Consider the following 26,805-nt stretch of genomic DNA (forward strand, 5'->3'; position numbering starts at 1 on the left):
CACATCTATATGATGTCACTGATCACAACAACAAAGGTATATTAATGACATAGTTCAATGTTGAAAATGAGTGTTATTCCCCGTTAACGCATCCACGAGAGAGCACCGACTTTGCCCGTCTGTGACAGAGGGGAGTGGTAATATCAGACTGATGTGCGACACACGTCAGTGACTCTGGCGTTTTGTCAGCCGCACCATCCGTCTTCTCCTCGGGAGTATGCGAGGCACGGTTGACAACGTCTCCACTGATGTCATTAAAGAGAATGATGGATCCCTCATCCGCTTGTCCTCCTCGTCCCCTTGCTGTCCCCTCCTGTCCCCTTCTGTCCCCTGTGTGTCGTTGATCATGTCCCAGGAGCATATTCAGAGTCTGCGGTTTTGGGACTTGTCTTTAGTATTGAGTGACAGACAGGCCAGACTGCCCTTGGTGCTTAAAGTAGCTGGTAAAAAAGACTGGTCCAGGCGCATACCACTTTGCCACATAGGCATGGATGCCTGGCGGTGTCGCCGGTTCGATTCCCGATCCGGCTGACCTTTGCCGCGTGTCACTCCCCATTTCTCCCCCCATTTCCTGGCAGACTACTGTCCATAAAAAGCCCAAAAACAAATCTTAAAAAAAAAAAAAAAAAAAAAAAAAAAAAAGACGGATAGGGTCTGCTGTGGCATCAAAAATCTAAACTCCATGGCTAAGAAATAAGAGCCCCGGCTAATCTTTCAGATTCAGATTCAGATTCCTTTATTTACCATTGTGTAAAACACATAGGAATTTGTTTCGGCAACATTACAAGTGTGCATTCAATCCTTCCTTTTTTCACATATAACATGAAACCAACAACACAACAACACTGTGCAAGAAAATAAATAAAATAAATATTATAGTAAATTGCAGTAGTGTTCAGTCCAGTAGCGCAAAAGTCATATTCCTGGAATCCCTAGGGGGCAAGGGAAGAAGGGAAACCTGCGTCATCGAGCAGCCTGGCGGCTGAGGGGAAAAAACTGTTTTTGTGGCACTCTGTCTTGGCCCCCAGATGCCGCATCCTTCTCCCAGAGGGGAGCAGGGTGAGGAGGCTGTGGCCAGGGTGGGAGGGGTCAGTCATGATCTTTCTTGCCCTCCTCAGCGCCCTGGAGTCGTGCAGGGACTTGAGGGAGGGCAGGGGACGGCCAATCACCCTCTCCGCAGAGCGTATCACCCGCTGCAGCTTGACCAGGTCTCTTGCGCATGCAGCGGGGAACCAGGTGATAATAGAGTGGGTGAGGATGGACTCGATGATGGCCGTGTAGAACTGGGTCATCATGGACCTCGACAGTCTGTATTTCCGCAGCTGCCGAAGGAAGTACATCCTCTGCTTCATTCATCTGCCGTCCTCTAAGGCAGTGTTTCTCAAAATGTCAAATTCCAAGGTCTCCCCTTAACTCTGACAATGTCAGAGTTAGAGTTAGAGACTTACTTGTATGGGTCCATTTAGACCCCCATAAAGGAACCGACAGAGTCCTTGGAATCCACTTTGAGAAACACTGCTCTATGGCAGTGCAGCCTGAAAAAGGTTGAGAAGTACTGCTCCATGGCTCTATCTCACTGGGGCCAGACAGACATTGAGTGTGCATGTGCATACGTTTGTCTGTCTGTCTGTCTGTCTGTCTGTCTGTCTGTCTGTCTGTCTGTCTGTCTGTCTGTCTGTCTGTCTGTCTGTCTCCTTTGAGTTAGCGTGCGTGTGTGTGTGTGTGTGTGTGTGTGTGTGTGTGTGTGTGTGTGTGTGTGTGACACACTCACGTCATGACCAGAGTCTCGTCTCCCGGCTCGCTCAGCAGCCCGTCGACGAACACAGAGGTGCTGGTGAAGTTATGGACGCTCCACGTTCGTCCTTCATCGATACTGAACCTGGAAGAGAAAGGAATGACAACTGATTGATCTTTCAATGACGTAATCTTCTAGAGGAGCCATCTTGGTTAAAAATGTGTATATCTAAAAGTTGTATTAATCATAATGTTTCAGTACTTTTGGAAAATCAGTCGGATTGAAAAAGTAGCACTCGTTTTTCAGCGCAAGCGGGAGGCTTTGATGTTGGCAGATGGGAGACTGATAATGTTAATGGTGGCAGAATACATTTGCCAATCCTTTTAGTTCGGGACAACTTCCATCAGGTCAAAGTACAGAATTGGATTACCCTAGGAGGCTCTATTTTGCTGTTAACGTTTGTATATCCGTTTGAAGTTTGGTAGCATTGAAGCGTGACGTGGGCCTTTGAAAATGGAAATGATAATTCATTTAGCCCGAAAGTGCTTAAATGCAAATGGAGATGGAAATTATACATTTTCATTTTGAGCGTGACTTATCACAAGGCAATTAAAAAAAGATTATAGCTTGTCTAGGTGAGCTTATGTCATCTCTGTTGGGTGGAAACCCAAAACTGTTACTTTTCAGGATTCAAATTCAAAAGCATCAAAAGTAGCAGATCCAAAAGCTTTTTATTATTATTATAATTTTTTTTTCAAAAGTTTTATCCCATGATTTTGTAACACATTTTTCACCCGGTGTCAATTATCTAATGTAATCCTGGGCGCTACACTCCATCTGCCTCTGCCAACCTGGGGAGATAACGGACTGACATCATGCTTCCTTATATGCATTAGGAGTCCAAGATGCTTATTTTCACCTGACGGGCAGTTTCCCCGGTTGGACATAGGAACACGCTATTCCAACCAGTTCCTTTCCCCTCCATCAGGCGCCCGGCTGGCCAGGGGAGGCAGTAGCCTATAGATACCAGGATTACTGCATGTTTTTTGTGAGGGTACTTACCCTATAGGAGCACGGGGAGAACATGCAAACTCCACACAGAATGGCCCTTTTGCCAACCCCACCTAGGGTATGGGCACTGATAACACGGAGGAGAGAACACAGCACCCACAGCGTCCCTGGCGGGAATCGAACCCAGGACGCAACAGATCTTGCGCCTGAGACGTTTCTAGCTGTGAAGCGACAGCACTACCGACTGCACCACCGTGCCCCCATCCAGATCTACTACTTTTGATGCTTTGAAATGAAATTACAAGAAAGAACACTTAAAAGTTAAAATAAAGATATAAGAGATTTCTAAAAGTATTGGAAACTGGAAATACTCAACCAAATGCCTCAACATTCTACTTAAGTACAGTACTTGAGTATGTGTACTTAGTTACTTTCCAACACTGAAACAAAGTCAACTCTCCCTGTGACTTTGAAATGGTTAATTACCACGTTAACCCATGTCGTACATTATTGGAAAGCTGTGCTTGTAAAGTATTATCTGGCACAACAGCTTAACTGCATTTCAATGATGTTTACCTACTGTAGTAGCCCACTTACAGTACTTAACCACTGTCAAATTAGTGAACGTTTAGTCAATTTGTGCCAAAACGTTTTGATTCATAGACCGGTTTCTTGTTTACAAACATTGAGACTAAATGCACAGCTGAATGTATCATGTAATCACATGTAATCAATTCCCACCAATCCCCAAACCTGTTGTTTTGGGGAGCGCTGGTTTCATTGGCTAATTTTGGTACCGACCCTGCGTGCGCATCTAGTTCTTATCAGTTTAACGTGGACCAGAAACCTGTCTATTGCCATACAGACTGAGGCAAAGCAATAATAAAATATTGATTACATAGAGTCATCTGAGGATATGGAGCAGAGCCCTGGTGTTAGCTGTCAAGGCCAATGTTAGTTTGTTCATTTAAGGTTCATATAAATCCAAAGTCTGTCCCATGTTTCCTTTTTTATTATTTTTTTAACTCATTAAGACCAGGAACACATCTGTGTCACGCAACCACTTTACCCATTATTTTTTGGCTATTCAAAAATAGCAGATATACAAGCTCATAACGTGGCATGCGGTGCTATGAACTTGTAGATCTGCATTATTTTTTTTTTACTTGTAGATCTGCATTATTATTTTTTTAAACTTTGAAGTTATACTATTATACTTTTTTTATATATTATATTTTTTACATATCTTAAAATTGTCCTAACTATTAAATCGCTAAAGTTTTAGAACCCCCACTCTGTTAATTTCAGCCCCAAAAGCCTTTTCTTTATATATTTTCTACATAGCTGTGACAGGGGCTGTATTTCCCGGCAAAATGATGTCATCTCCCACATGATACACTACCAGCCAATCACAGCGCGGATCATACACCACTGGCCAATCACAGCGAGTCTTGCTGTCTCTAAAGGAAGTAGCTTCCCTCAGCAACTGTGTTTACATTGGTGAAGGAATCTTGCCTGCTACTCCCTCAATCCTGGTCTAAATGACGGGAGACGGCTCTACGGATGCGTATCGGCGAGGCGGAGGTGCTCGCGGCGGCCGCGGTGGTCCGCGGACCCCCGTTCCGGTGGTCCGCGGCGACTCCGGCCGAAAAAAGCAATACCGCTACTGACCACTAGTTGAGCAGCTTCCACAGTACAGCTTTAACATATTTTGTGCAAATGTTTGAATATATATTCTTTTAAAGCGAACATTCTTAACTCAAATCCTTGCTTCTGGGGGTCCCTAGAACAACATATTTTGAGATGGGAGTCAAATACATACAGTATAATTCTAGGGTCCTTTACATTAACCACAGATAAACCATTAGGATTTAGAAGAGAATTTGTAGGTATTTTTTCAGGTCTTAATTTGTGCTTTAAGCTTCACACAATTTATTCAACACAGGCTTCTGCTTACCTCTGTGTGAACTCAGAATGAGACGCTACAGCGTACAGCGCACAATGACAATCACTGGCTATCTGCTTCCAACAGCTGCAGGGTCCACAGAGTACATGTGACTGCGTGGATCAATGTACAATTGAGCCGTGCAGAGCTAGCGCTGCAGGCTACACCCACGATGTGCTAACAAGGAGCGCAGCGCGCTAATCAGCAGAGGAACAGAAAGAGTAAGCAAACACGCTGAGTGGTTTCGAGCCATTGAAGTTTGCTTATCACTCCACGAATGGACAGTGAACAAGGAATAAGACTGCTTTCATCTTCTATAACCCCAAGACAAATGAACCAACTCCAGTACTCTTTGAAACTGGATCAATTGGTCCCGATAGAGACATTTTGGGTACTACTTGAGGAGGATGCGTTACATAAGGACTGCACCTGCTTTGTGTAAGCATTTATGTGTCTGCGTGATGATGCTTTTATGTTGTTCATTATATTGCACGTTATTTAAATTTGTATTTTACTTTTTCTTTCTATTTTTGTATATCGCCGTTGTCGGGCGGAAACCTCATACGTCCAAAACCCTCGTTTTGCGTTTGTCATCTTAAAAATGACTTAAAATAGTGAAAATAGACGATCTACAAGCACACAACGCCTCGCACTGCGAGGCGTTAGCTTGTAGAGCTGCTATTTTCACTACTTTTGTGTGACAGTCTTGTATGATGAAGCAGGGCTTTACTTTACAAAATATCATATCAATTTGAAACTTGGAGATACAAGGTTTCTGCCCAACAGCGACGATATGTTGCAGTCATGTTGCACTCAGGGCGTCCTGAAAAAAGAGAGCTTGCGCTCAATGGTCTTCCCTGAATAAATAGGCCTAAAGGGCAATAGAAAATACAAAATGGAGTGGCATGATCCGTTTGCAACGCAGCAAGTGGTTCAATCCGTCTCGCAAGATACAACTTGATCTCTCTCGCTTTTCTGCCTCTTATAATTCATCCATATTTAATACAACTCAGACGGTATAAAACACTGCGACAGTTCAGTCGATATGTGTGAAAGTAGCAATGTCATGTTTTATCACCTTAAACCAGTGATGTAAAGTAACAAAGTACATTTACTGAAGAAGGCTACTTAAAGCTATACTCTGGAAGTTGCTCAACTACTGGTCAGTAGCGGTATTGCTTTTTTCGGCTAGTTATAGTTAGGACAATTTTAAGATTTGTTTTATTGGAAAAGTTACAGCTTTAAATAAAAAAAAAATATTTTTACTTTCTTTAGCATTTCCAATTTTCAATACTTTTTACTTCTACTAGACTACATCTCAGAGGCAAATATTGTACTTTTTACTCCAATACAATTATTTGACAGCTTATAGTGACTAGCTCCTTTGCAGATTTAGATTATTATCACACAAAACATACATTAAAGGTGGGGTAAGTGATTTCATTGAATTCAAATAACAAAATGGCTCTATGTTCTGATAGTACTAGAGTGTTTGGTCCATATAAGGACTTTCACCCTGTAGGTGGCCTTCATCCAATCAGGATAGAGTAGGGGCCTTCCTCCAATCATGATCAAGTGGGGGCGGGCCCTGGTGTGCACAAGACCCACCCCCACTCGATCCTGATTGGAGGAAGCCCTATATGTGTGTATTTCTTCAACCACTGCCTTGAACCATGGAGATGTAAGGCACACACGCACGCACAGAAGCACGCACGCACGCACGCACAGAAGCACGCACGCACGCACGCATCTGCTGAAAACCTTTCGCTTCATCTGCAGGGTCACTGTTCCTGCTGTGCTAACGCATTTCAGCACCAATTTAGTGCCATTTCAGCAGAGCTCCTGAACAGTAGTACTTTTTAGTCTTTATTCTCCCCTTTTTGGACGTTTGGTACCAAACGTCCAAAAAGGGGGGCTTGGTGCCCTGAAAATGAAGTGTTTTTTTTCTCCTGGGGTAAAAAAAAAGACCACACTTTCATATGGTTTACATAACATTATCAGCTTTGCATTAATCTGTGTTTTAGCCTTGTTTTTTTTACCATGGCCATGTCGAATAACAAGTATTGTTAGGGTGTGAGGGTATACGGCCGTGATTAGTTCAGTGATCAATTTAGCTGATAAAAGTGGTCTAGATCAAACATGCACGAGACACTATTTCTCAAATAGTAAGAATATTCAGGAATGTAAATATATATATATATATATATATATACACACACACACACACACACACACACACACACACACACACACACAATGTGTTGGTCTTACTTGAGTATCTTGAGAGGTATGGAGGTGTCCTTGATGGCGACAATGACCCCGCCGTGGTCCAGGTACAATATGTGATGCTCCTCCTCAAACACCTGCCAACGGTACAAGCAAGTCAGTGGTGGTGAAGTAGCTCAGGCTGTCAGCTGATGTACTACTGTAACTGCAGTGCTAATATATAACTACAATTTACAATTTAGGCATTTAGCAGACGCTCTTAATCCAGAGCGATTTACAATAAGCAAGGTAATACATCAATACATCAACATACACATCAAATGCAAAGAAATATCAATCTAGAGAAAAAAAATAATGTAGGTACTAGGTATACCAAGCACCTAATCGGTAAAACACATTATATAAAACCTAAGAATGCTATTCATGTATGGTCATTGAGGGTAGGCGAGTCGCGAGTGCAGTAAGTGCTATGGGCTTAGGTGGAGTCTGAGGAGGTGAGTCTTCAGGCCACGGTGGAAGCCAGGGAGTGAGTCTGTCGTTCTAAGTGCGACAGGGAGTTTATTCCACAGTTTGGGGGTCAGGAGGGCGAATTGTCTAGGATGAGTGGATTTTCGTCCTGCTACTAAATTGGGTGTTAAGAGGTGGGCCAGACTCTATGGCAGTGGTTCTCAACCTGTGGGTCCCCACAAGATCGGGGGGGTCCCTAGGTCAGTGAAGTGGGGACTTTTAAAATCTAGGTGACTAGGCGCTGAACTGATAAAAAGAAAATAGCAGATCTACAAAAATAAATAGCAGATCTACCAAAAATAGCAGATCTACAAGGTAACAACGTATTGCAGCGAGCCGATGAAAACCTTTGATCTGCTTGTATTCTAGTAGTGAAAGTAGTGAAAATGAAAGGAAATGAAGTGGACTAACCTGTCTCCAGGTTTTCCCGCAGTCTGACGTGACGTACATCTCCTCCTTATACTCCACCAGCTGGGAGCCAAGGTTACCTGAGAGAAACGAGTAGACAGAGAGAGAGAGAGAGAGAGAGAGAGAGAGAGAGAGAGAGAGAGAGAGAGGTTGTTGTTTTGTGAATAATTGAAAGCCTGGAGTATGAATAATAGAGAGCTCATCAAAACATTTTGTCTCTCTGGTGAGACCTGACCCGAGACTGACTTATTCTTCTTCATCTTCTTCTTTTTCCTTCTCCAATTCTCAGCGATGCGGGTGAAAGCTAACCCCAGGTTTATTCAATGATTTGGAGCTGTACTTTAGTTTTTTATTCATCATCCGCTCCCTCTCGGCTGTTCTGAACTCATAACTCGACGGGGGCGGATGTGACTGTTTTGGTCACAGAAAAAGAGCAGTAAAGCTCTATATGAGCACATCTTGTACGGTTGTAGTGGGAAGAGAGAGAGAGCGAGAGAGAGAGAGAGAGAGAGAGAGAGGGGGGGGGGGGGGTGGCAGAGATTGCATGTGAGACAGAGATGGAATATTGTACTTATGTGGGAGAAACAGGGAAGTTAATAGAAAAGGTCCACGTGGCGGGGAGGTTCACGTCAGGGTTGAAGTTAAGTGGAAAAAGTGTAGAAGGAAGTGAAGCAGGTTGATAAATGTCCCCCTTGTCTTTTGTTTCTTGCCTTTCAATGGTCGTCCACAGGAAAATTCATCAAAATGCTAGCAAAAAAAGAAAGAGCGGAAAGTGTAGAAATTTCAGGTCGAGACTTTCTTAACTCATTTAGTGCTCCTGAAATTAACGGATTATAAAGTCCACGATGCCACCTTCAGGCTCCCATTCACTCCCGTTATCTTATTTTGAAGGCCAGAAGTCCACAACGTAAACACTTCCGGTCTGACGTCATCGCGTCCTGTGCCGGAACCGATCCTTGTCCACGTGGAGTTGTGTAATGGCGGACCGGAGCTTTTATACATGTGTAACATAAGCGAGCATCTGCCTCCATCTTCGCTTCTAAAGTGTAGTTTTGAGATAATGGACATTAAAGATGAGATCCCCCGTCCACCTCAATGTTATGGGATGACTATTTTGTGCTCGTGGAGCCGTGATGATGCGAAATCAGCGACGGATTTCGTGTCAAACCATTTCAAACAGCGATTGGGCCGATTGCTTTATACCCTCTTCACTCAGACCCTCTCTTGTTTTACCCAAATAGTTCAAGTTAAGTGTCAAACCATTTCAAACAGCGATTGGGCCGATTGCTTTATACCCTCTTCACTCAGACCCTCTCTTGTTTTACTGTATCTTTTCACCAGGGATAATGACTACACACAAGCCCACTAGGTCTAGGACATTCAACAGAGCACTGTGCCGCTGGCTGAGTGCTCTCTTCTGTCTGCAAGAGCACTCAGGAGGACACAAGGTCATGTTCTTCACTTGTGTTGAAGGCCCTTGACATCATAAACGGAGGACTGTATCTTCAGGAATCTAGAATGGCACTAGAAATGACCTCAAACATCAATCCAATCCACTTTAGATAGAACAAAGTGCCCTTGAAATGGGGGCGCAGCCACGTGTTGACTGGGTAACAGCCACAAGCTCAATATGCGGTGCCAAGCGACGCGTTTTGAGCTTGTATCCACAAGTTTCCTATGTCCCATGAGCCTGTGCGTGAAAGGTGGGAATCACTTTCTGTCCTATTAGCTGTTTCATATGATTGGTTGTTGTGCCCTCAGCCCTATGTTCCCTCAATGTTAAACCACTATACCTAACCCTAACCCTAACCTTAACCTCAGTGAGGGAACATAGGGCTGAGGGAGCTTGAGCATGACCCCGTTGTGCTGTGGCACCTGAAACTCTGCATGTGGTGCTTTGTTAACTCATTCAGAGCCCCAGACATTAACGGATTATAATGTCCAAAGTGCCTCCTTCAGGTCCCATTCACTTGCGTTGTCTTATTTTGAAGGCCAGAAGTCCACCACGCAATCACTTCCGGTCTGACGTCATCGAATCGTGCGCCGGAACCGATCCGTGTCCACGTGGAGTTGTGTAATGGCCGACCGGAGCTTTTATCATTGTGTAACATAAGCGAGCATCTGCCTCCATCCTAGCTTCTAAAGTGTAGTTTTGAGATAATGGACATTAAAGATGAGATCCCCCGTCCACCTCAATGTTATGGATGGGACTATTTCGTGCTCGTGGAGCCGTGATGATGCGAAATCAGCGACGGATTTCGTCTCCGGACCGCCGGCGATTCTTCTCGGTAATGTACTCGCCGTTACAGTAATCTATTACTTTTCCCGAGATATCCCGTGAATGGCACTACAGATACTCGAGTACATTTCGCGAGACATCTCGCGAATGGCACTAGATGAGTTAAGTGATTTGAATCAGCTGTGTAGAGGAAGTGAAGCACACATCTTTTCCCCAGTAAGCTTGTTGGTAAACTTGTGGATAGATCTGCTACTTTTTGCCCTCAAAATATCTACCCAGGTGTCCTGTTAATTGACAGCGTTGTGGAGCCTCCAGGCAAAACACTCAGCCTAGCCAACAGTCCAACACCAAGGCATTCCAGTAACTTCAATGCAAGATCGGATCATTATCACACACAAATGTTTCACAAATGTCTCGGATGGCTTGCCTGGTTAGTCTCCACTGTGTTGCTCAATCAATGGCTGTGATGTGCCATACTGTACAGTCTTTAATTTTAATATAGGCTCCATAACAAAATACGCATTTACTACTAGTTACTAGTTACTTTGCAAATATAAATCATAATATTATAAAACATACATTAACCACTTATCCCATATTCTAAAACGACTAGTTCCATTCCTTAATTCTGATTGGCTGGTTTCCCTTAATGCTGTGGTATGTGATACTATAACCCACACCTTTAATCAGTTTATATCAAACCCAGGTGAGTTATTTCCACAGTGTTGTGAAGCTAGACTAGAGAACTTGATTGCAAGTAACAGGTGTGTTGTTTCTGCAGCCTGGCCGGGAATACTTTCTTGTAGCTAGGGACTACTTTCTTTCAGAGCAGACCTTATAGTGAATTATTAGTGATATAGAACAGTTTTAATTGGTACATGTCTATGATTTTTCATGTTGCCATATTGTAACCGTTTTAGAAAAGCAATATGCCACGCAAGGCTTGTGGTTACCTGTATTTTACACCGGCTGAGAGGGTTGGAGACACTCTGCTGCGCCTCGTGTCTCCCTATGCCTTTCAGCCGGTGTAAAATAACAGGTAACCACTCGCCTCTTGTGGCTTGCTTCATTATATACCTAAGCTATTTGAAAATAGCTGATCTACAAGCTCACAACGTGTCATGACGCGCTGTGAGCTTGCTATCTTTAAACATTTTGTACTTTTGGTACTTTTGATGCCAATACTTTTGTACTTTTACTCAAGTACATTCTTCATTCCAGACTATTACTTGTAACAGAGCATTATGTTGCAGTATTGATACTTTTACATTATAAGTAAAACATTTTAGTAAAACATTTAGTTTTTACACCACTGCAGACAATTAGTATCACAGGGTTAATTCACTCATGCAAACAGTGATAGAATGAGGGAATACCAATCACACAAGTGCCACCCAGGTCTCCTATAGGGAGCGTCGGCCCTGTGTGTTGTTCTAAAAACTCAGAAGTCAACTACCGGAAAGCACGCACATCTTGCAAAATTCTCCGGGTGCTGAGCAAAAATACGTACTGAGCAAGAAAGGAGGAGGCCTGCACACCGCCTTAAGCTCCCCGTAGGTAGGATTGTTCGAAAAACTCACCAGCGCCCATGATGAGCCCTGGAGCAGTGTCTTTGGTGTGGACCGTCCCGGACACGTAGGGGTTGTCCGCCCAGCGCAAGTGGAGGTGCAGGTGGCAGTCAGGCTAACGAGAGAGAGAGAGAGAGAGAGAGAGAGAGAGAGAGAGAGAGAGAGAGAGAGAGAGAGAGACACAGAGAGACAGAGACAGAGAGAGAAAGAGAGAGAGAGAGAGAGAGAGAGAGAGAGAGAGAGACAGACAGACAGACAGACAGACAGACAGAGAGACATAGAGACATAGAGACAGAGAAAGGGCAAGGATGCAACATTAGCTTGGCATGGTTAGCCTACCACCATGACACACTGTGGGGCACACGTTCAATATAACCAAAACACAGGCTCCACCAGGCTCACAGAGGAACAAAGTCATGGTCATTTCATAACACATGATCTGGTATATGGTACCATTGTGTGTGCGCCTGCGTCATAGACTGTAAAAAAAACTATGGACGACGTGAAGCCATTGGTTTCTATGCGGCGAAAATGACGCTTTTTTTGTCCCTTGTATGGGTGTCGCCATCATTGTTTGAATGGTACCCCAGGAATCATAAGGAATGCTATTGGCTGCCAACGGTCACGTGCCACCGCAGGGATACATGGGAGAATGTGGTCGGAGCCTCCCGAAATACAGCACACGAAGAAGAACACAGCCGGCTGGTATCAGTTTAGTTGGCCACGCCCCCACAACTTTATCATCAATTTTAACATAAATGGGACCATATTTGCACAAAACGCATATCATGGTAATTGAAAGGCAGCTTTTCACTAGCGACATGAACCATAAAGTATTTATGACGATGATTATTAAGGTTAGAAAATCAAAGAGGAAAATGAATGGGGTCCAGTGGAGAAACAATCTTTTTGGTACCTCGTGGGGGGAAAACAGTGCAACTAGCGGCCAATCATGGGATCTTTCTCTTCCGGGAAAGCTTCATGAATAATCCAGCCAACAACACCCCTGGCCTGCGTGCATGTGCGCGTGTGCGTGCGTGTGGTTGCGTGCGTGCGCGTGTGTGCGTCTCTCAGCCTATGCCAATTGTCTTACATTAAGTTATCTATGGTCAAGATGCAGTCTCTCTCTCTCTCTCTCTCTCTGTGGGGTCTGGTGTGTGAATATCATCCATTAGGTGACTCATGTAACCCTGGAGTGTCTTTGACCAGACAGAGAGGAGAGCTTAAACATCTGGCTCATGTGCCTCTCACCCTCGCAGCACTTTCCTCCTTGGAATTGTAACTTTCCCCTGTGCAGTTTGTTCCCCTTCTGAGCGTCACGCTTGGTACAGACATTAGAGCAAGTTGGCCATTGGTCGGTCTCAGCTCCATGCTTCTATTCTCAACCAATCACATACTCACTTCATAATAGAGCACCCTGTTGATTAGTGTTGATTCCGTCGACTAAAACTATGACGAAAAATGTAATGTTTGTCGACTGCGTTTGTTTCACTGACGGACACTAAATACAAACAAAATAAAAACTAATCTGTGATGACTAAAACTAAGACTAAATATATTGACAATTTCGTCAACAAAATAGACCAAAACGTTAGGGAGGGACTAGTGGAGAAGAGTCATTTTATGTTTGGTTGCTCTTAGGTGTTGCGTGATGAAAATAGCAGATCTACAAGCTCACAACGTGTCGCGCTCATTCCTCGCTGTTTGCTGCTGCCTGTTCTGCAACCGCTTCATCACTTGCTGCTCACCCTCCACCACACCTGTTGTTTTGGATCTAGTTTTATATACGGAGGATTCAGAGTCCATATAAGGAGAAGTATAATCTGCTTTCTCAGATCCCATTTATCGCCAAACCAAAATAAATATATTGCTCATTTCATATTCAGTAAAAAAATTGAGCAGTGTTGGACCTTATTACCTAGTAATATATACTGTAATATTATTACTTTATATAGTAACGAGTAGTGTAACGTATTACTCTGCCAAAACAGTAATATTATACCATATTAACCCATACAGGGCCAGATTTCCAAAATATGAATATGAATGTGCGCTTATAACGCCAGGAAATAGCTATTTTGTATCCCCCCAGACCACCTTAACCAGACCACCTTAACGAATGCACGTTCAGCATACCATACCACCAGATGACCACTAGAGACCACCATACACCATACACTGACATGGTCCCATGTTAAGCCTGTTTAAATCCACATAACAGGATGAGCGCTGACTTGGTCCTCATTGACTTAACATGGACGGGCCGCCGGTCACCATTTCAGCTCAATACTGTTCAATTCGTGCTTGATCGTCTCAAACCACCATTGGTATGGGCATCGGGACGTATATAGATGCCACACAGAAAGTTTCAGAATCAAAATCCGACCTAGTGAAGCTACGTGAGGGTCGGATGGTTGCATTGAGGCTAACGCTAGTCAGCAGGAAGCCCTGGTTTAAAGGTGACGTCATAATCGTATCCTTTTTTTTCACGGTTTACGTGTGGACATTAGCTGAGGTAAGCTAACCATTTCGCTCCGTCTATAAACACATATTAAAAGCTTAAACAATGCTTTTATATAAAAGTCGCTCCGAGTCGCTCGGCACCAAACGCCATAGTGAACTAGTCGCTCGTAAAGTCGCCCGGCGCTAACTGAGTTAATTAATATGGTATATTATTGTAAAAAAGATTACATACGATTTTTTAGGTTTTGCTGGCTTTGAAAATATTGTGTTTATTATGGACGGGAACACATTTTTGTGCTTTCACCCCTCAGGCCGGGAACACATTTTTGCGTAATACAGCATATTACATATACTTACATGCATATTACTTACAACATATTGATGTTGTAAGTTTTGAAAAAAAATATTTGAAATTCTTCTGAAAATCCTCTATGAAAGCCAAAGGTGTAAGCTATTGAAAAGTTTTGGAATTTTGTTTCTAGCTGCTACAGAGGCTGAGTAATATGTTTTCCAGAAAAACAGGGGGTAATTTCAGATCGGACATAGGTGTTTAAGGCTTTTTACAAAACGGAGTGCTTCTTTATTTTATAGCCTGACTCTTGACTCTTATTGACTTTTATTAATATTAGTTGTAGTAGTAATAAGTAATATAATATTAGTACTTTTTAGTAAAATGTAATAAGTAGGCTAACATATTAATCTCCTGAGTAATATTGCCAAACACTGAGTTTTCCTGACTGAAATAAAGGAGTCATTGCCTTACATTGTGAGAGCATAATATTAACCTCCCTCTCACAAAGGCAGTGCAAGAAAAGTGAAAGAAAACAAAGTCCTTGAGGAACGACCCATACCGCTTCGCAGCTGACCGGCTTGCCGTTCATGTCGGTGGTTGGCGCCGCCAGGGGCTCCCAGTCACGGCCTTTGTTGAAGGTGATGAGGGTCGTCACTCTGCCGTCGACCTTCTGATTGGCCAGGAACACGCCTTTGATGCCGCGCACCTGGTAAAACAACAGGACAGATGGACAGGAGTTTACCCCATTTAGTCAGGGGGTCACTGGAACTAAATATTTTGAGATGGGGGTCCAGTAACGGCAGGGGAAGCAGCTAAGAACACAAAACACAAACACAGCTTCTCTGTATCAGCCAGTCTACCTGTGTCCCTTTTATGCCCATATCTGGAGCTCTCTGTATCAGTCAGTCCTTGTCCCTTTAATGCCCATATATGGGGATCCCTGATGGCATCAGTAGGATTATGTCCGATATGGGCATATTGGTTGGATCGGCCGTTCTATTAAAAAAATAATAATACATGGAGATCCCTGATGACATCAGTAAGACTATATGCCCAATATGGGCATTTTGGTTGGATTGGCGGTTCTACTTAAAAATGTTGTTTCGTACAACTACATATCGTGTAAGTACAGCCGTGTGCTGTGAGACCCTATCCATGTTGACTCCGAACTCCATGGGTCTCTGCGTCAAGTAGAAGTAAAAAATCACACCCAATGTGAAGTGAGCGGTGGTCGTGCTTGCATAGTGACTAGGACTAGGATTTGAGTCTAGGATGTACAGGCTATGCTACACACACACGTTTTGCTATGGCAAAACGCTGAGGGAAAAGGCTACAGACATACGAGATATGACATCACTAGACAAACATGATGCTACGTACACACACATATTGCTATGGCAAAACACTGAGGAAAAAGGCTACAGACACGCACAGCCACTTATAGCTATGGCAAAACGCTGAGGAAAACACATTGCTATGGCAAAACGCTGAGGAAAAGTGGCTACAGATAGGACTAGGATTTTGTAAAATGATGTAATATGATGTAATATGGCTACGCGCACACACATATTGCTATGGCAAAACGCTGAGGAATACACATTGCTATGGCAAAACGCTGAGGAAAAGTGGCTACAGATAGGTCTAGGATGATGTAATATGGCTACGCACACACACATATTGCTATGGCAAAACGCTGAGGAAAACACATTGCTATGGCAAAACGCTGAGGAAGAGTGGCTACAGACACACACACGGCCACTCGCAGCGGTTTACCACGGCTCAAAAAACAGGGGCCCGTCAAAAGTGCATACATAGAGTCAAATGCATACTGTATACAGATATCAGGACTGGTGTCAGACACATACAAATACTGTACAGACACTGATTCAAATGCACAGTATACTGTATGGAGATTTTCAATTTGAGCTGATGTCAGACAACAGTTACTAATCAAAATGAACAGATGTCTTTACCTGTTTAAGGAGTAACATTTAGCCCATGAGAAAGCAGCATCTTCGGTGATGTCACCTCTATGCAGCTTCCTCTTTGGCCAAATGCACAGACATCAGACAGACATCATAGTTATATAGATGGATGATGTGGGGTCAGATATACTGTAGATGGATGATGTGGGGTGTGTGTGATGTCAGATATACTGTAGATGGATGATGTGGGGTGTGTGTGATGTCAGACCAGGGCTTCTGGCCAGCCTATATAAACTAATGCTGGGTGTTTATTTTGCACACTAGTGTTAGACACAGAGGCGGAGAACAACAAAGATACTGTATAAGGAAAAAGACATTGGGACGTTGGAAATGTTGCATTGGGCTGTGACCAGAGTGTGGAACAGAGAGGCACCAGAGACATCAAGTCACGCTGTGGTGGCAGCCGGGCACAACGTGTTCACCTTTGGAGCATGGTCCCATATTGACGAAAGTGATCAGATTGTTGTGCATGTCTTCAGCACAGTGACTCTGCGCTGGGTGAAGCTTCCCCCGGTGACAAGTGGAAGAGGAGAACATCTTGAGGTTCCCTCCAGGCGCTGGGGCCACACAGCTGTGCTGATAGAGGATATCATCTACGTCTGGGGGGGCCGGGATGGCCGAGATGCTAACAAAGGCAGGTGCTTCAACGAGCTTTACGCTTTTCACATCGACACACACAGATGGTTCAAACCTACGATGTTTGGTGAAGTCCCCGCGGAGAGGTCCGACCACTCAGCATGTGCCTTGGGGACGGTCATGTATATTTATGGAGGAGGAGGCTACAGTAGCATATTCGTTGACATCAAAAAGTTGGACACCGCCACAATGGTTTGGTCTGTAATCAACACTGGAGACAACACTGGAGACATTAGCCCACCTGATATAAGACGACACAAGACAACACTTATCGGGACAAAGATGATTGTATTTGGGAAAGACAACATGGACTACTGCTTCATGAGTGTGTTTGACACAGAGACCGACTCCTGGCTGATGAATATATTTACGATGATACGATGCAGGCATTATTCTACCTTTGCCTACAATGGAGAGCTATACATATTTTTGGGGAACATCATTGAGGAACATCCTCACCAGAACTTCATTGATCTGTGTAAATTCAATCCAGAGACCTACTCCTGGAAGAAGCTTGAGCCCATGGGGAAAGGCCCAAGCTCACAGATTGAAAGTGCATACTGTTGCAAGGTGGGGGATCGTGTCCTCTTTAATGACCTGTATATTTTAGACCTTACCTTTCCTAGTCTGAAGACCTTATGCAAGCTGGCAGTTATTCAGTACGGTCTGGAGCAGACAGGACTCCCACACAATATCAGGTGGGAATTGTCAGCCACTACCAGCAACAGATGAGCATGGCAGAAAATACGGTTCCAGACGGGGGGCAAGGACCCGGTTCTGGATTTGAAGCCAATAGGGAAGTTATTAAAACACAGCAGATCTCATTAATGGTCTAGAAGGATTTGCTATGTCCCCTCCTGCAGGTTGCAGAAGACTTTTATGGACTTTACATCTATTTAGTAAACAATATATAAAGTAAACAGTTAGTAAACAGTATATGAAGTATTTATGCTTTCAGTCACATTATGCTTTCAATTCAATTTTCAATTCAAAGGAGCTTTATTGTTATGAGAAAACATACATATACATTTACATTGCCAAAACAAGTGTTAACAGAAAGAATTAAAACTGTTGAAAATGGGGAACATTAGGGATGGTACCTGTCACCTTTGAATCGATACGATGCGATTCTCGATACCTGGGAATCGATACGATACCCTTTTCAATACCATTTCCAATACTTTATATTTATCATTATTATTATTATTATGTACCCTTTTCTATAGGCAATTTAATAAACCACAATAGGTTATTAAGGGCGTCTAAGACAGCGGTTCAGCCATTTTCATGTCAAGTAGTAGTTTCTTCTGTAGTTGATGTGACTACTATTACTGTTACTATATGGCTACTATTGTAAATACAGTACACACAAGTGTTTGTCTGCAATGGAATATACACATTCTTTTTACAGCTATAGGGTATCGATACTGATACAGTTTTGTTATTATTATTATCTTGCCTTATCTAATTTTTTTATTATCACCTTGATCACAACATTGCATTTAGCAAGTGCGTAGTGACAATACAATCTCGATTCTCTTTATTATTCTTAAACCTTACTTCAACACTTTGCGTTGTTGAATGCACGGAACGTGAATGAATGTACCGCGCATTCCCGACCCCGTCTACCGCACATGAACCCCCAGCATGGAGAGTCACACACAGACACAGAGGCAGCAGGCTGGCTCGCTGGCTGGCGAAACTATATCTTTTTACAGACAGACGGAACTACAGACACATGTATCTACTGTACACATCCCGCGACTACCAATCATGTTTATGATACGATACAGAAAGGCTTTCTGACTGACTTCGGTACGGCATATTGGTTGGATTGGCAAAAAACCTATACTCACACTACGCAGGTTGCGTAAGGACCCGCCGACCAAAGAGGCCCCCTAGTAAGGGGAACATAAGAAAATCTGCAAAGTAAATCGTTACCAAGAAATGTCTTCACCAATGTGTTTCTAAAGGTGTGTAATAATATGTACTAAAAGGTTGAAATTCAACTCCCGGGGGAAACCTCATAAAAAAAAATATTTGTGTTTGTGTCCCATTAAAACCCTTCCCAAGCCGCAGGGAGCCCCTTAAAAAACCCTGAACAGAAGTACTGCCGCTCAATCTTCTATTTATTTATAAACATGTTTTAAAAAAGCAATGCACCAAATGATAACAGCACGTATTGGAGCGCTCGGTGCGAGCGAGCGATACGTGTACAAAGCACTATTTTGGGCCGCAGACTTACATTCATGGTGATGTAGGCTGAGTTCCTCCATTCATTTGCGTGGAGCCAAACGGGGGAGACAGCGATAAAAAACAGCGCCTGAAAGTACATTACGTCCTCTATCCACGCACAGCGATCTAAACACATGTAATCCACTCATTGTGAAGCCTTGATTTCGTCTTTCGTCTGATCGAAAAAGACTCAGAGGAACGCTACGCTAACGGATCCTGCATGCATACAGAGAGACGCAACGGCTGCTATGCATTCTTCAGGCAGTGAGATGCACATGACGTCATGACGTCGCTGAGACTTTAACCCTTCAGATGGATTCTTAAAGAGACAGAGGACGATCGGCGACTGTTTTAAAAAAAATTATCATTAATTTCATGTTTAATGACCTAGTACGATAAAAGACGAGCGGCTAATTGAGCCAACCGGACAAGTACGGGCAATTACGGCCGGCTTGCAAAGTGTTAACTTTGCTATACAGGAAAAAATACAAAAAATAAATCTGTTTTAAGTAACATGTGAGGGGTCAAACTAGGGGTTTTTCATGATGCTGAATCCATTGCAAGCATTTGTTTTGCACGAAAAACATTCCATGGGCGACAAATGGCCCCCACAAAACGGTGAAAAGTGATGATTCATCACTAAACCATCGTTTTGGCAACAGCATATGCCACTTTGGCAACAGCACGCGCCACTTCGGCAACAGCATATGCCACTTTGGCAACAGCATATGCCACTTTGGCAACAGCACATGCCACTTTGGCAACAGCACATGCCACTTTGGGAAATGGCACATGCCTGGCAGATGCTAAATGCCACTTTTCCAGCTCGCCCTTTATGCCGATTTTAGCCCAAGGAATGTTTTTTGTGCAAAACAAATGCTTGCAATGGATTCAGCATCATGAAAAAACCCTAGTTTGACCCCTCACATGCTACTTAAAGCAGATTTAGTTTTTGTATTTTTTTCCTGTATATAGTAAATTAATGGGACACAAACACAAATCAGTTTTTTATGAGGTCTCCCCCAGGAGTTGAATTTCAACCTTTTAGTATGTATTATTACACACCTTTAGAAACACATAGGTGAAGAAGTTTCTTGGTAACGATTTACTTCGCAGATTGGTCAAATATCTTATAAAAGCCCCTTACTACGCCTCCTCTCTGCAGAAAAGAACGTACCGACCGGACTTTTCACACCAGCACTGCTGACATCTTAGCCTGAATGAGACATCTCTGATTAACCTCATGTAGCCAGGCTTACTCATGTCTCTGATCTGTTTGTCTTTATTTACTCTGAAGATGGAGCAAACTGTTTTAAATGCACTGTCAAGATTATAATGTTAGGCTTGGCTTACATGCAGTAGGATTTGCATTTTGCTTAAGAGAAGCTGTTTTGTTTACCCTATGCCACTGTACATCACAACCGTCTAATGATTAGACAGAATTAGAGGAATATTAACAATAGGATTAGACTCTAATCCTATTGTTAATATTCCTCTAATTCTACCTTCAAACTGCCCAAATGTAATCAAAATGAACTGGTGTCATGGGAAAACCATGGATATTTTTAACAAGCATGCCTGCAGCAGAGGCCCCATGGATCGGCGGTGCAACATAGGTGCGAGGGAGCATGTAGCCTGAAAGTTTAAGACATGTTCCAATAATAACGATACAATCCATATATTGCAAACAAAATAAGAACATATGCTGGGTCACACATATGCGGAGGACAGACATACACACCGACAGATAGATTCTGTCCATTTATAGATTCTAGTCCTTACCCTTTATGGAGTAACATTTAGCCAATGAGGAATCAGCATCCTCGGTGACGTCACCTCTATGCAGTTTCCTCATTGGCTAAATGCGCAGACAGACGTCAGACAACAGACAGACAGACAGACAGACAGACAGACAGACAGACAGTTATATACAGTAGATAGACAATGTGGCTTGTGTGTGATGTCAGACCAGGGCTTCTTGGCCAGCATATATAAACTAATGCTGGGTGTTTACTTTGCACACTAGTGGTAGACACACAGATATTGTAATAATAATAATAACTTGCATTTATATAGCGCCCAAGGCGCTTTACAAAAACTATACCAACAACTAAACAAAAACTAAGTGCCATAAGCCTGAGTGATATAGGTGTCTCTTCAATGCAGCCTTAAAAGAGTCCAGTGTTGGAGCATGGCTAATTAATGTCCAATGGTAGAGGAGTTCCACAGGGTGAGGGCTGCCACACTGAAGGAAAAGAGAGGACATTGAGACGTGGGAGATGTTGCACGGGGCTGTGACCAGAGTGTGGAACAGAAAGACACAAGAGACATTAAGTCACGCCGTGGTGGCAGCCGGAAACAAAGTGTACGCCTTTGGAGCAGGGCCCAGAGGCGAACACGTTGTTGGAGGACTGTCCCAATGGCATAGATATCAGATTGATGTGCATTTCTTCAGCACAGTGACTCTGCACTGGAAGAAGCTGCCTGCGGTGACAAGTCGAAAACATAGTGAGGTACCCTCCAGGCGCCGGGGCCACACAGCTGTGCTGATAGAGGATGTCATCTACATCTGGGGGGGCAGAGAGCATGACACCCAGGGAATGTACGACTACGAAGGCAGGCGCAGGTGCTTCAAAGAGCTTTACGGATTTCATGTCGACACACACAGATGGTTCAAATCTGAGACTTCTGGTACATTCCCCAAGTCGAGGTCGGACCACTCCGCATGTGCCTTGGGGAATGTCATGTATATTTATGGAGGAAGAGGAAAAAACTATAATATATTCGTTGACATCGAAAGGTTGGACACCACCACAATGGTCTGGTCTAAAATGAACACCGCAGGCATTAGGCCACATCATTCAAGACAGCACTCTGCCACCATTATTGGGACAAAGATGTTTGTATTTGGGAGAGACAACCAGGGCTACAACGAGGGATACAAGGGCCCAAAATGGGGCCCCCGCTACAGCATCAGAGTGTTTGACACAGAGACCGACTCCTGGCTGAGCACGACTCCTGCACAGCTTCCAGGAGGAAGCAGACATTATTCTACCTTCGCCCACAATGGAGAGCTGTACATATTTTTGGGGAACACTATTGGGGAACATCCTCGCCAGAACTTCAAAGATCTGCGGGAGAAATTAAATCCAGGGACCTCCTGGAAGAAAGTTCGGCCAAGGAGGAACGCTGACAAATTGCCACAGATCCATAGTGCGTGTTGCGAGGAGGAAGAGTGTGTCCTCGTTAGTGACCTGTATGTTTTAGACTTTTCCTCTCCTTGTCTGAAGACCTTATGCAAGCTGGCAGTTATTAAGTACGGTCTGCAGCAGACTGGACTCCCACACAATATCAGGTGGGAATTGTCAGCCGCTACCAACAGTTCTGCTATTTTCACTACTGTGACAAAGTTGTCTGATGAAGTATGGTGTTAATTCAGAATAAAACATAAAAAAGCATGTTTTACTGCCAGATGTTATTATTTATTTATTGGGTCTGGTGCCAGCAAAAAGCAGCTTACCTTTTTAACATTATAGAAAAAGATCTATTAATTTTTTTTATTTTTATTTTTATTTAATACACGTGTACTTTGGCCTGGCTGGCAGCAGAGGGCAGCCTTATGCAAAGAATGTAATGGAATTGGCCCGCTCCGCTTGCCGTTGTCCAGAACGCATGTTTCCTAAACCCACCAGGCTTGAGTTAAGAGCCGCCTCGCGGAAACGCCCCTCTCAATAATCTTAAGTATGAAAGTGTATATATGAACGTTAGTGCTCTTAGTGCAAAGCAATACTGTACCTACTACCTACGGATCCATTACACTAATACACACAGCATAATACGCCCAAAGCCATATATCCAAACTATAACAATCAATGTAACTGATAATCAGTAGAGTTTTTATTTTGAGCACAGTAGTGACAAATTAATAGCTTTCTCAGTACGTTTTTCTCTTTTACAAAGTTTACCTTTTTTAAGCACAGTACAAAGTAAATTTAGTTTTTTTTGTTTAGCACGGTTTATTTTGAGCACCGTAGTGACACATTAATAGCTGTGCATTGTGCAAATGCAGGCTTTTCTTTATCCACCCTCCATGTGCCCGGCAAGGATTTCAGCCACTCCTAGAAATTCTCGCGTTTCCGCAAGGTGGGTCTTAACTCATTTAACGCTGATCCCGAGTATACTCGTGAAAAATACTCGAGTATTTAGAGTGCCGATCCCGAGAATACTCGCGAAATATACTGTATATACATTAAAGCTGGCAAAAAGCTCGCCGATTCATCATCATTGCGCATCCACGTGCACACAATAGTGATTCCTTAACATGGAAGCCGACGGTCTATCTCATCTTTGATGCCAAAAAACACTTTTGAAGCCAATTGGATGGCATTGGATTCTCGCTAAAAAAGTACAAGCTGAAAGGCATCGATCCGCCATTACTGCTCCCGCATGGGACGATGATCACTTCCGGTCGTCAAGTAAATGACGTCAAGAAGGAATTGTTTGCGCAATCGACTTCCGGCCTTCAAAATAAGAGACTGGCCGCGGACGGAGCCTGCGAGCGGCAGCCTGAACATTTTAACCCGTTCATGTCTGGAGCACTAAATGGGTTAACTCAAGCCTGGTGGGTTTAGGAAACACGCGTCCAGAACAGAGCAATCCATAGCAATGCATAGAACCACAGCGATCAGCCAGGAAGTGAATTGGACATCATTGATGTTAACGTGTGGTGGAGATTTGAAAGCAGCATTACGGGAGATGTTTGTACTGTACACACCCGCGCTTCCCCTCATCAGCTTACGGACATCAAAAAGAACGAGCGCCGTATTGGCATCGCGCCGCCGTCAAAAATGGGGCAAACGGGAACGTCCGAAGTGATTAACCACATACCTTAGGTGGGGTTGGCAAAAAGGGCCTTTCTGTGTGGAGTTTGCCTGTCTTCCCTTGTCTCCTATATAGGCCTGATATACACTGGCAGCCAATTCCAGCCTGAATCGGATCTGTGTCACGTCCAGATTGGATCCCACTCTGGATCATAGAGTTAGATATAAAATAGAGGATGGACAACTTGCATTTCAATGCAAGTTGCTCAGTGGCATTTTGAAGCATGCGGACGTAGGTGAATCCAGGTGCATTGTGGGGGAATTGGCTCATCTGGATGAGCCAATTCTTCTTACATCGAGACATAATTACGTCAAACAAAATGTATTGACGCGCTGTCCAGTCTGCCAGCTGAAGTTAGCCACACCCATGGTGTTGTTGTGTGGTAAAAAGGGGAGGGAATGACATTATGATGTCATTATATCAGTGTATTTCAATTAGGCCTTTTGACTCAGAGGCTTTCAGCTTTCAGGAAGTAACCAAAAATACACAGGGAAGACATATTTGCATATTACAACCACACCTGGGGGTCTATTGAGAGTAATGTTAACTCCAGAGACACATAAAAACAGAAAAAGTAGAAATCTATGGCACCACCTCTTTAAAGATGGGGTGCCATGATTTCCCCCCCTATAAAACATGATTATCTACTATTATGATTATATACTAGGAGGAAGATTTTTTTCCAAAAAAGTGTACAGAAAGAGTTAAAATTATGTTTTTATGTGGCCACACTCACCAGTTCATTGGTATGCGTGGTTGTCATGGTGGGTGGTGACCCAGATGAAGTTAGCCACACCCACGTATGTTGGGTGAATGGTAATTAGGGGAGGGGTTGATTCTGTGATAAGTAATAAGTATCTGTGTTTTTGGAACGGCATGTTTGACCCCACAAGGTGGCAGCCAACAGCTAAAACCCAAATAGAGAGGCAATACATAATTGCTCATATCAACCACACCAGGGGGTCTAATGAAGTACTGCCAACCTCCTAGACACATGAAAACTAGAAAAAGTACAAAACTATGGCACCGCCTCTTTAAATAGAAACCCCAGTCCCCAGAACTGATGCCAATTACGTCCAGGAACGTGATAAGAATTACCGCGGTGTGGCGCCGAGGCCCCGTTATCACGTCCAGGGAGGTATTAGCTGGTTACCATGGTAACCAGGTAAACAGGTGCTGCTGCGGCGGCTGGTGAGCGAAAAAACTTCATATCCCTTGATGCAACTCGGCCGCCATCATCAGGAAGCACGTAAACTCCTCTTCATTACTGCGGCAAAGAAACAGCTATATCTCTGAATCTACTTCGACCAGCTCAGTGGCCTTGTGGTTAGAGTGTCCGCCCTGAGACTGGGAGGTCGGGGGTTCAATTCCCCGGCCGGGTCATACCAAAGACTATAAAAATGGGACCCAATGCCTCCCTGCTTGGCACTCAGCATCAAGGGTTGGATTGGGGGGTTGATCACCACTAAGGTCCAGGGACTACAGATGAAAATTAGCCTGTGGCTAACTCTGGCTCATTTACATTGAAGTGAAAACTGACATGTCCATTAATGAGTACTGTTCCTGTCAAATAAACATACTTTCAAACCCCTTTGACCCCCTTTTTTTTCTTTTTTTTTTTGAGCGGTGGTAAACCGCTCCATAGAGTGGCTGTGCGTGTGTCTGTAGCCTTTTTCCTCAGTGTTTTGCCATAGTAAAATGTGTGTACGTAGCATCATGTTTGTCTAGTGATGTCATCATCGTGTGTCTCTAGCCTTTTCCCTCAGCGTTTTGCCATAGCAAAACGTGTGTGTGTAGCATACCCTGTACATCCTAGACTCAAATCCTAGTCTGAAGACGTTATGCAAGCACGACCACCACTCACTTCACATTGTATGTGATTTTTTTTTTACGGCGACACTGAGGTCGGCCGCGGTTAGAATTTTTCATTTCCGTGTGAAAATAAACATCCCGGTCTACATCCAGATTTAGTGAATTTCCACAATATGGACACGATCATGGCTTGCGGGTCTCTTCAAAATAAAGCCCAGTGAATGCTGCACTCTGTAGCCAAATAATTAAAAAAATAATGGCATCCCAAGCAGGGACGTGCAGAGAATGTTAGAGAGGCAGGGGCTGAAATATCTAAAAGGGCCTTTCAGGTGAAAATATTGAAAATAGCAGACCTCCAACTGTGACGTGTTGTGAGCTTGGAGGTCGGCTATTTTCTGTATGGTCTGGAGAGGGCACTTTTTACAGACAGGTAAAAGGGCAGGGGCTCAAGCCCCCTTTGATGTCTGGGTGATGCCTGATCCCAAGTGTTAACCTAAAAGTCTCACCATACCTTGTGCTGTTTACATTTCTGACGAATAGAGTATTCAATTAAATCAAAACTCTCTCACCTCCATGACGTCGATGAGGACGTTCTCCTCGGGCTGCTTGGTGCTGCGCACGTTCTCCAGCACCAGGGAGTAGTACACTCCCTGTGGGTCCGACTGGTACAGGTTGTACGTGTCCGTCTGGTACCACTCCTGGAGCGCCAGGAACACCTGGCTCTCATCCGTGCTCACAATCTGGGCGTCCTGGGAGAGGAGGAGAAGACCCAGGGGTTAATGGCTGAGTTGTCTCGCGAGGCCAGACTGTTGCCTCCGCGATTTGGGCAAATGCTCCCGGCATACAGTCTGGCAAACGGATA

At 43.8% G+C, this 26,805-nt stretch overlaps 1 protein-coding gene across 1 annotated transcript in view; it reads right to left on the reverse strand.

Moving 5' to 3' along the window:
* The window catches only part of LOC308297817 (VPS10 domain-containing receptor SorCS2-like), a gene marked incomplete at both ends in the record, with an annotated part of 330,517 nt that overhangs the window by 23,636 nt on the left and 280,076 nt on the right, over positions 1-26,805 (reverse strand). Inside the window, 6 exons of the mRNA XM_080741384.1 lie at positions 1,772-1,879; positions 6,963-7,054; positions 7,836-7,912; positions 11,652-11,754; positions 14,954-15,100; positions 26,513-26,692. Of these exons, the coding sequence (XP_080597510.1) occupies positions 1,772-1,879; positions 6,963-7,054; positions 7,836-7,912; positions 11,652-11,754; positions 14,954-15,100; positions 26,513-26,692 (707 nt within the window). The remainder of the gene's footprint in view (positions 1-1,771; positions 1,880-6,962; positions 7,055-7,835; positions 7,913-11,651; positions 11,755-14,953; positions 15,101-26,512; positions 26,693-26,805) is intronic.

This window comes from Nannobrachium achirus, assembly GCF_963921795.1.
Source record: "Nannobrachium achirus genome assembly, chromosome: 14".
NCBI lineage: Eukaryota > Metazoa > Chordata > Actinopteri > Myctophiformes > Myctophidae > Nannobrachium > Nannobrachium achirus.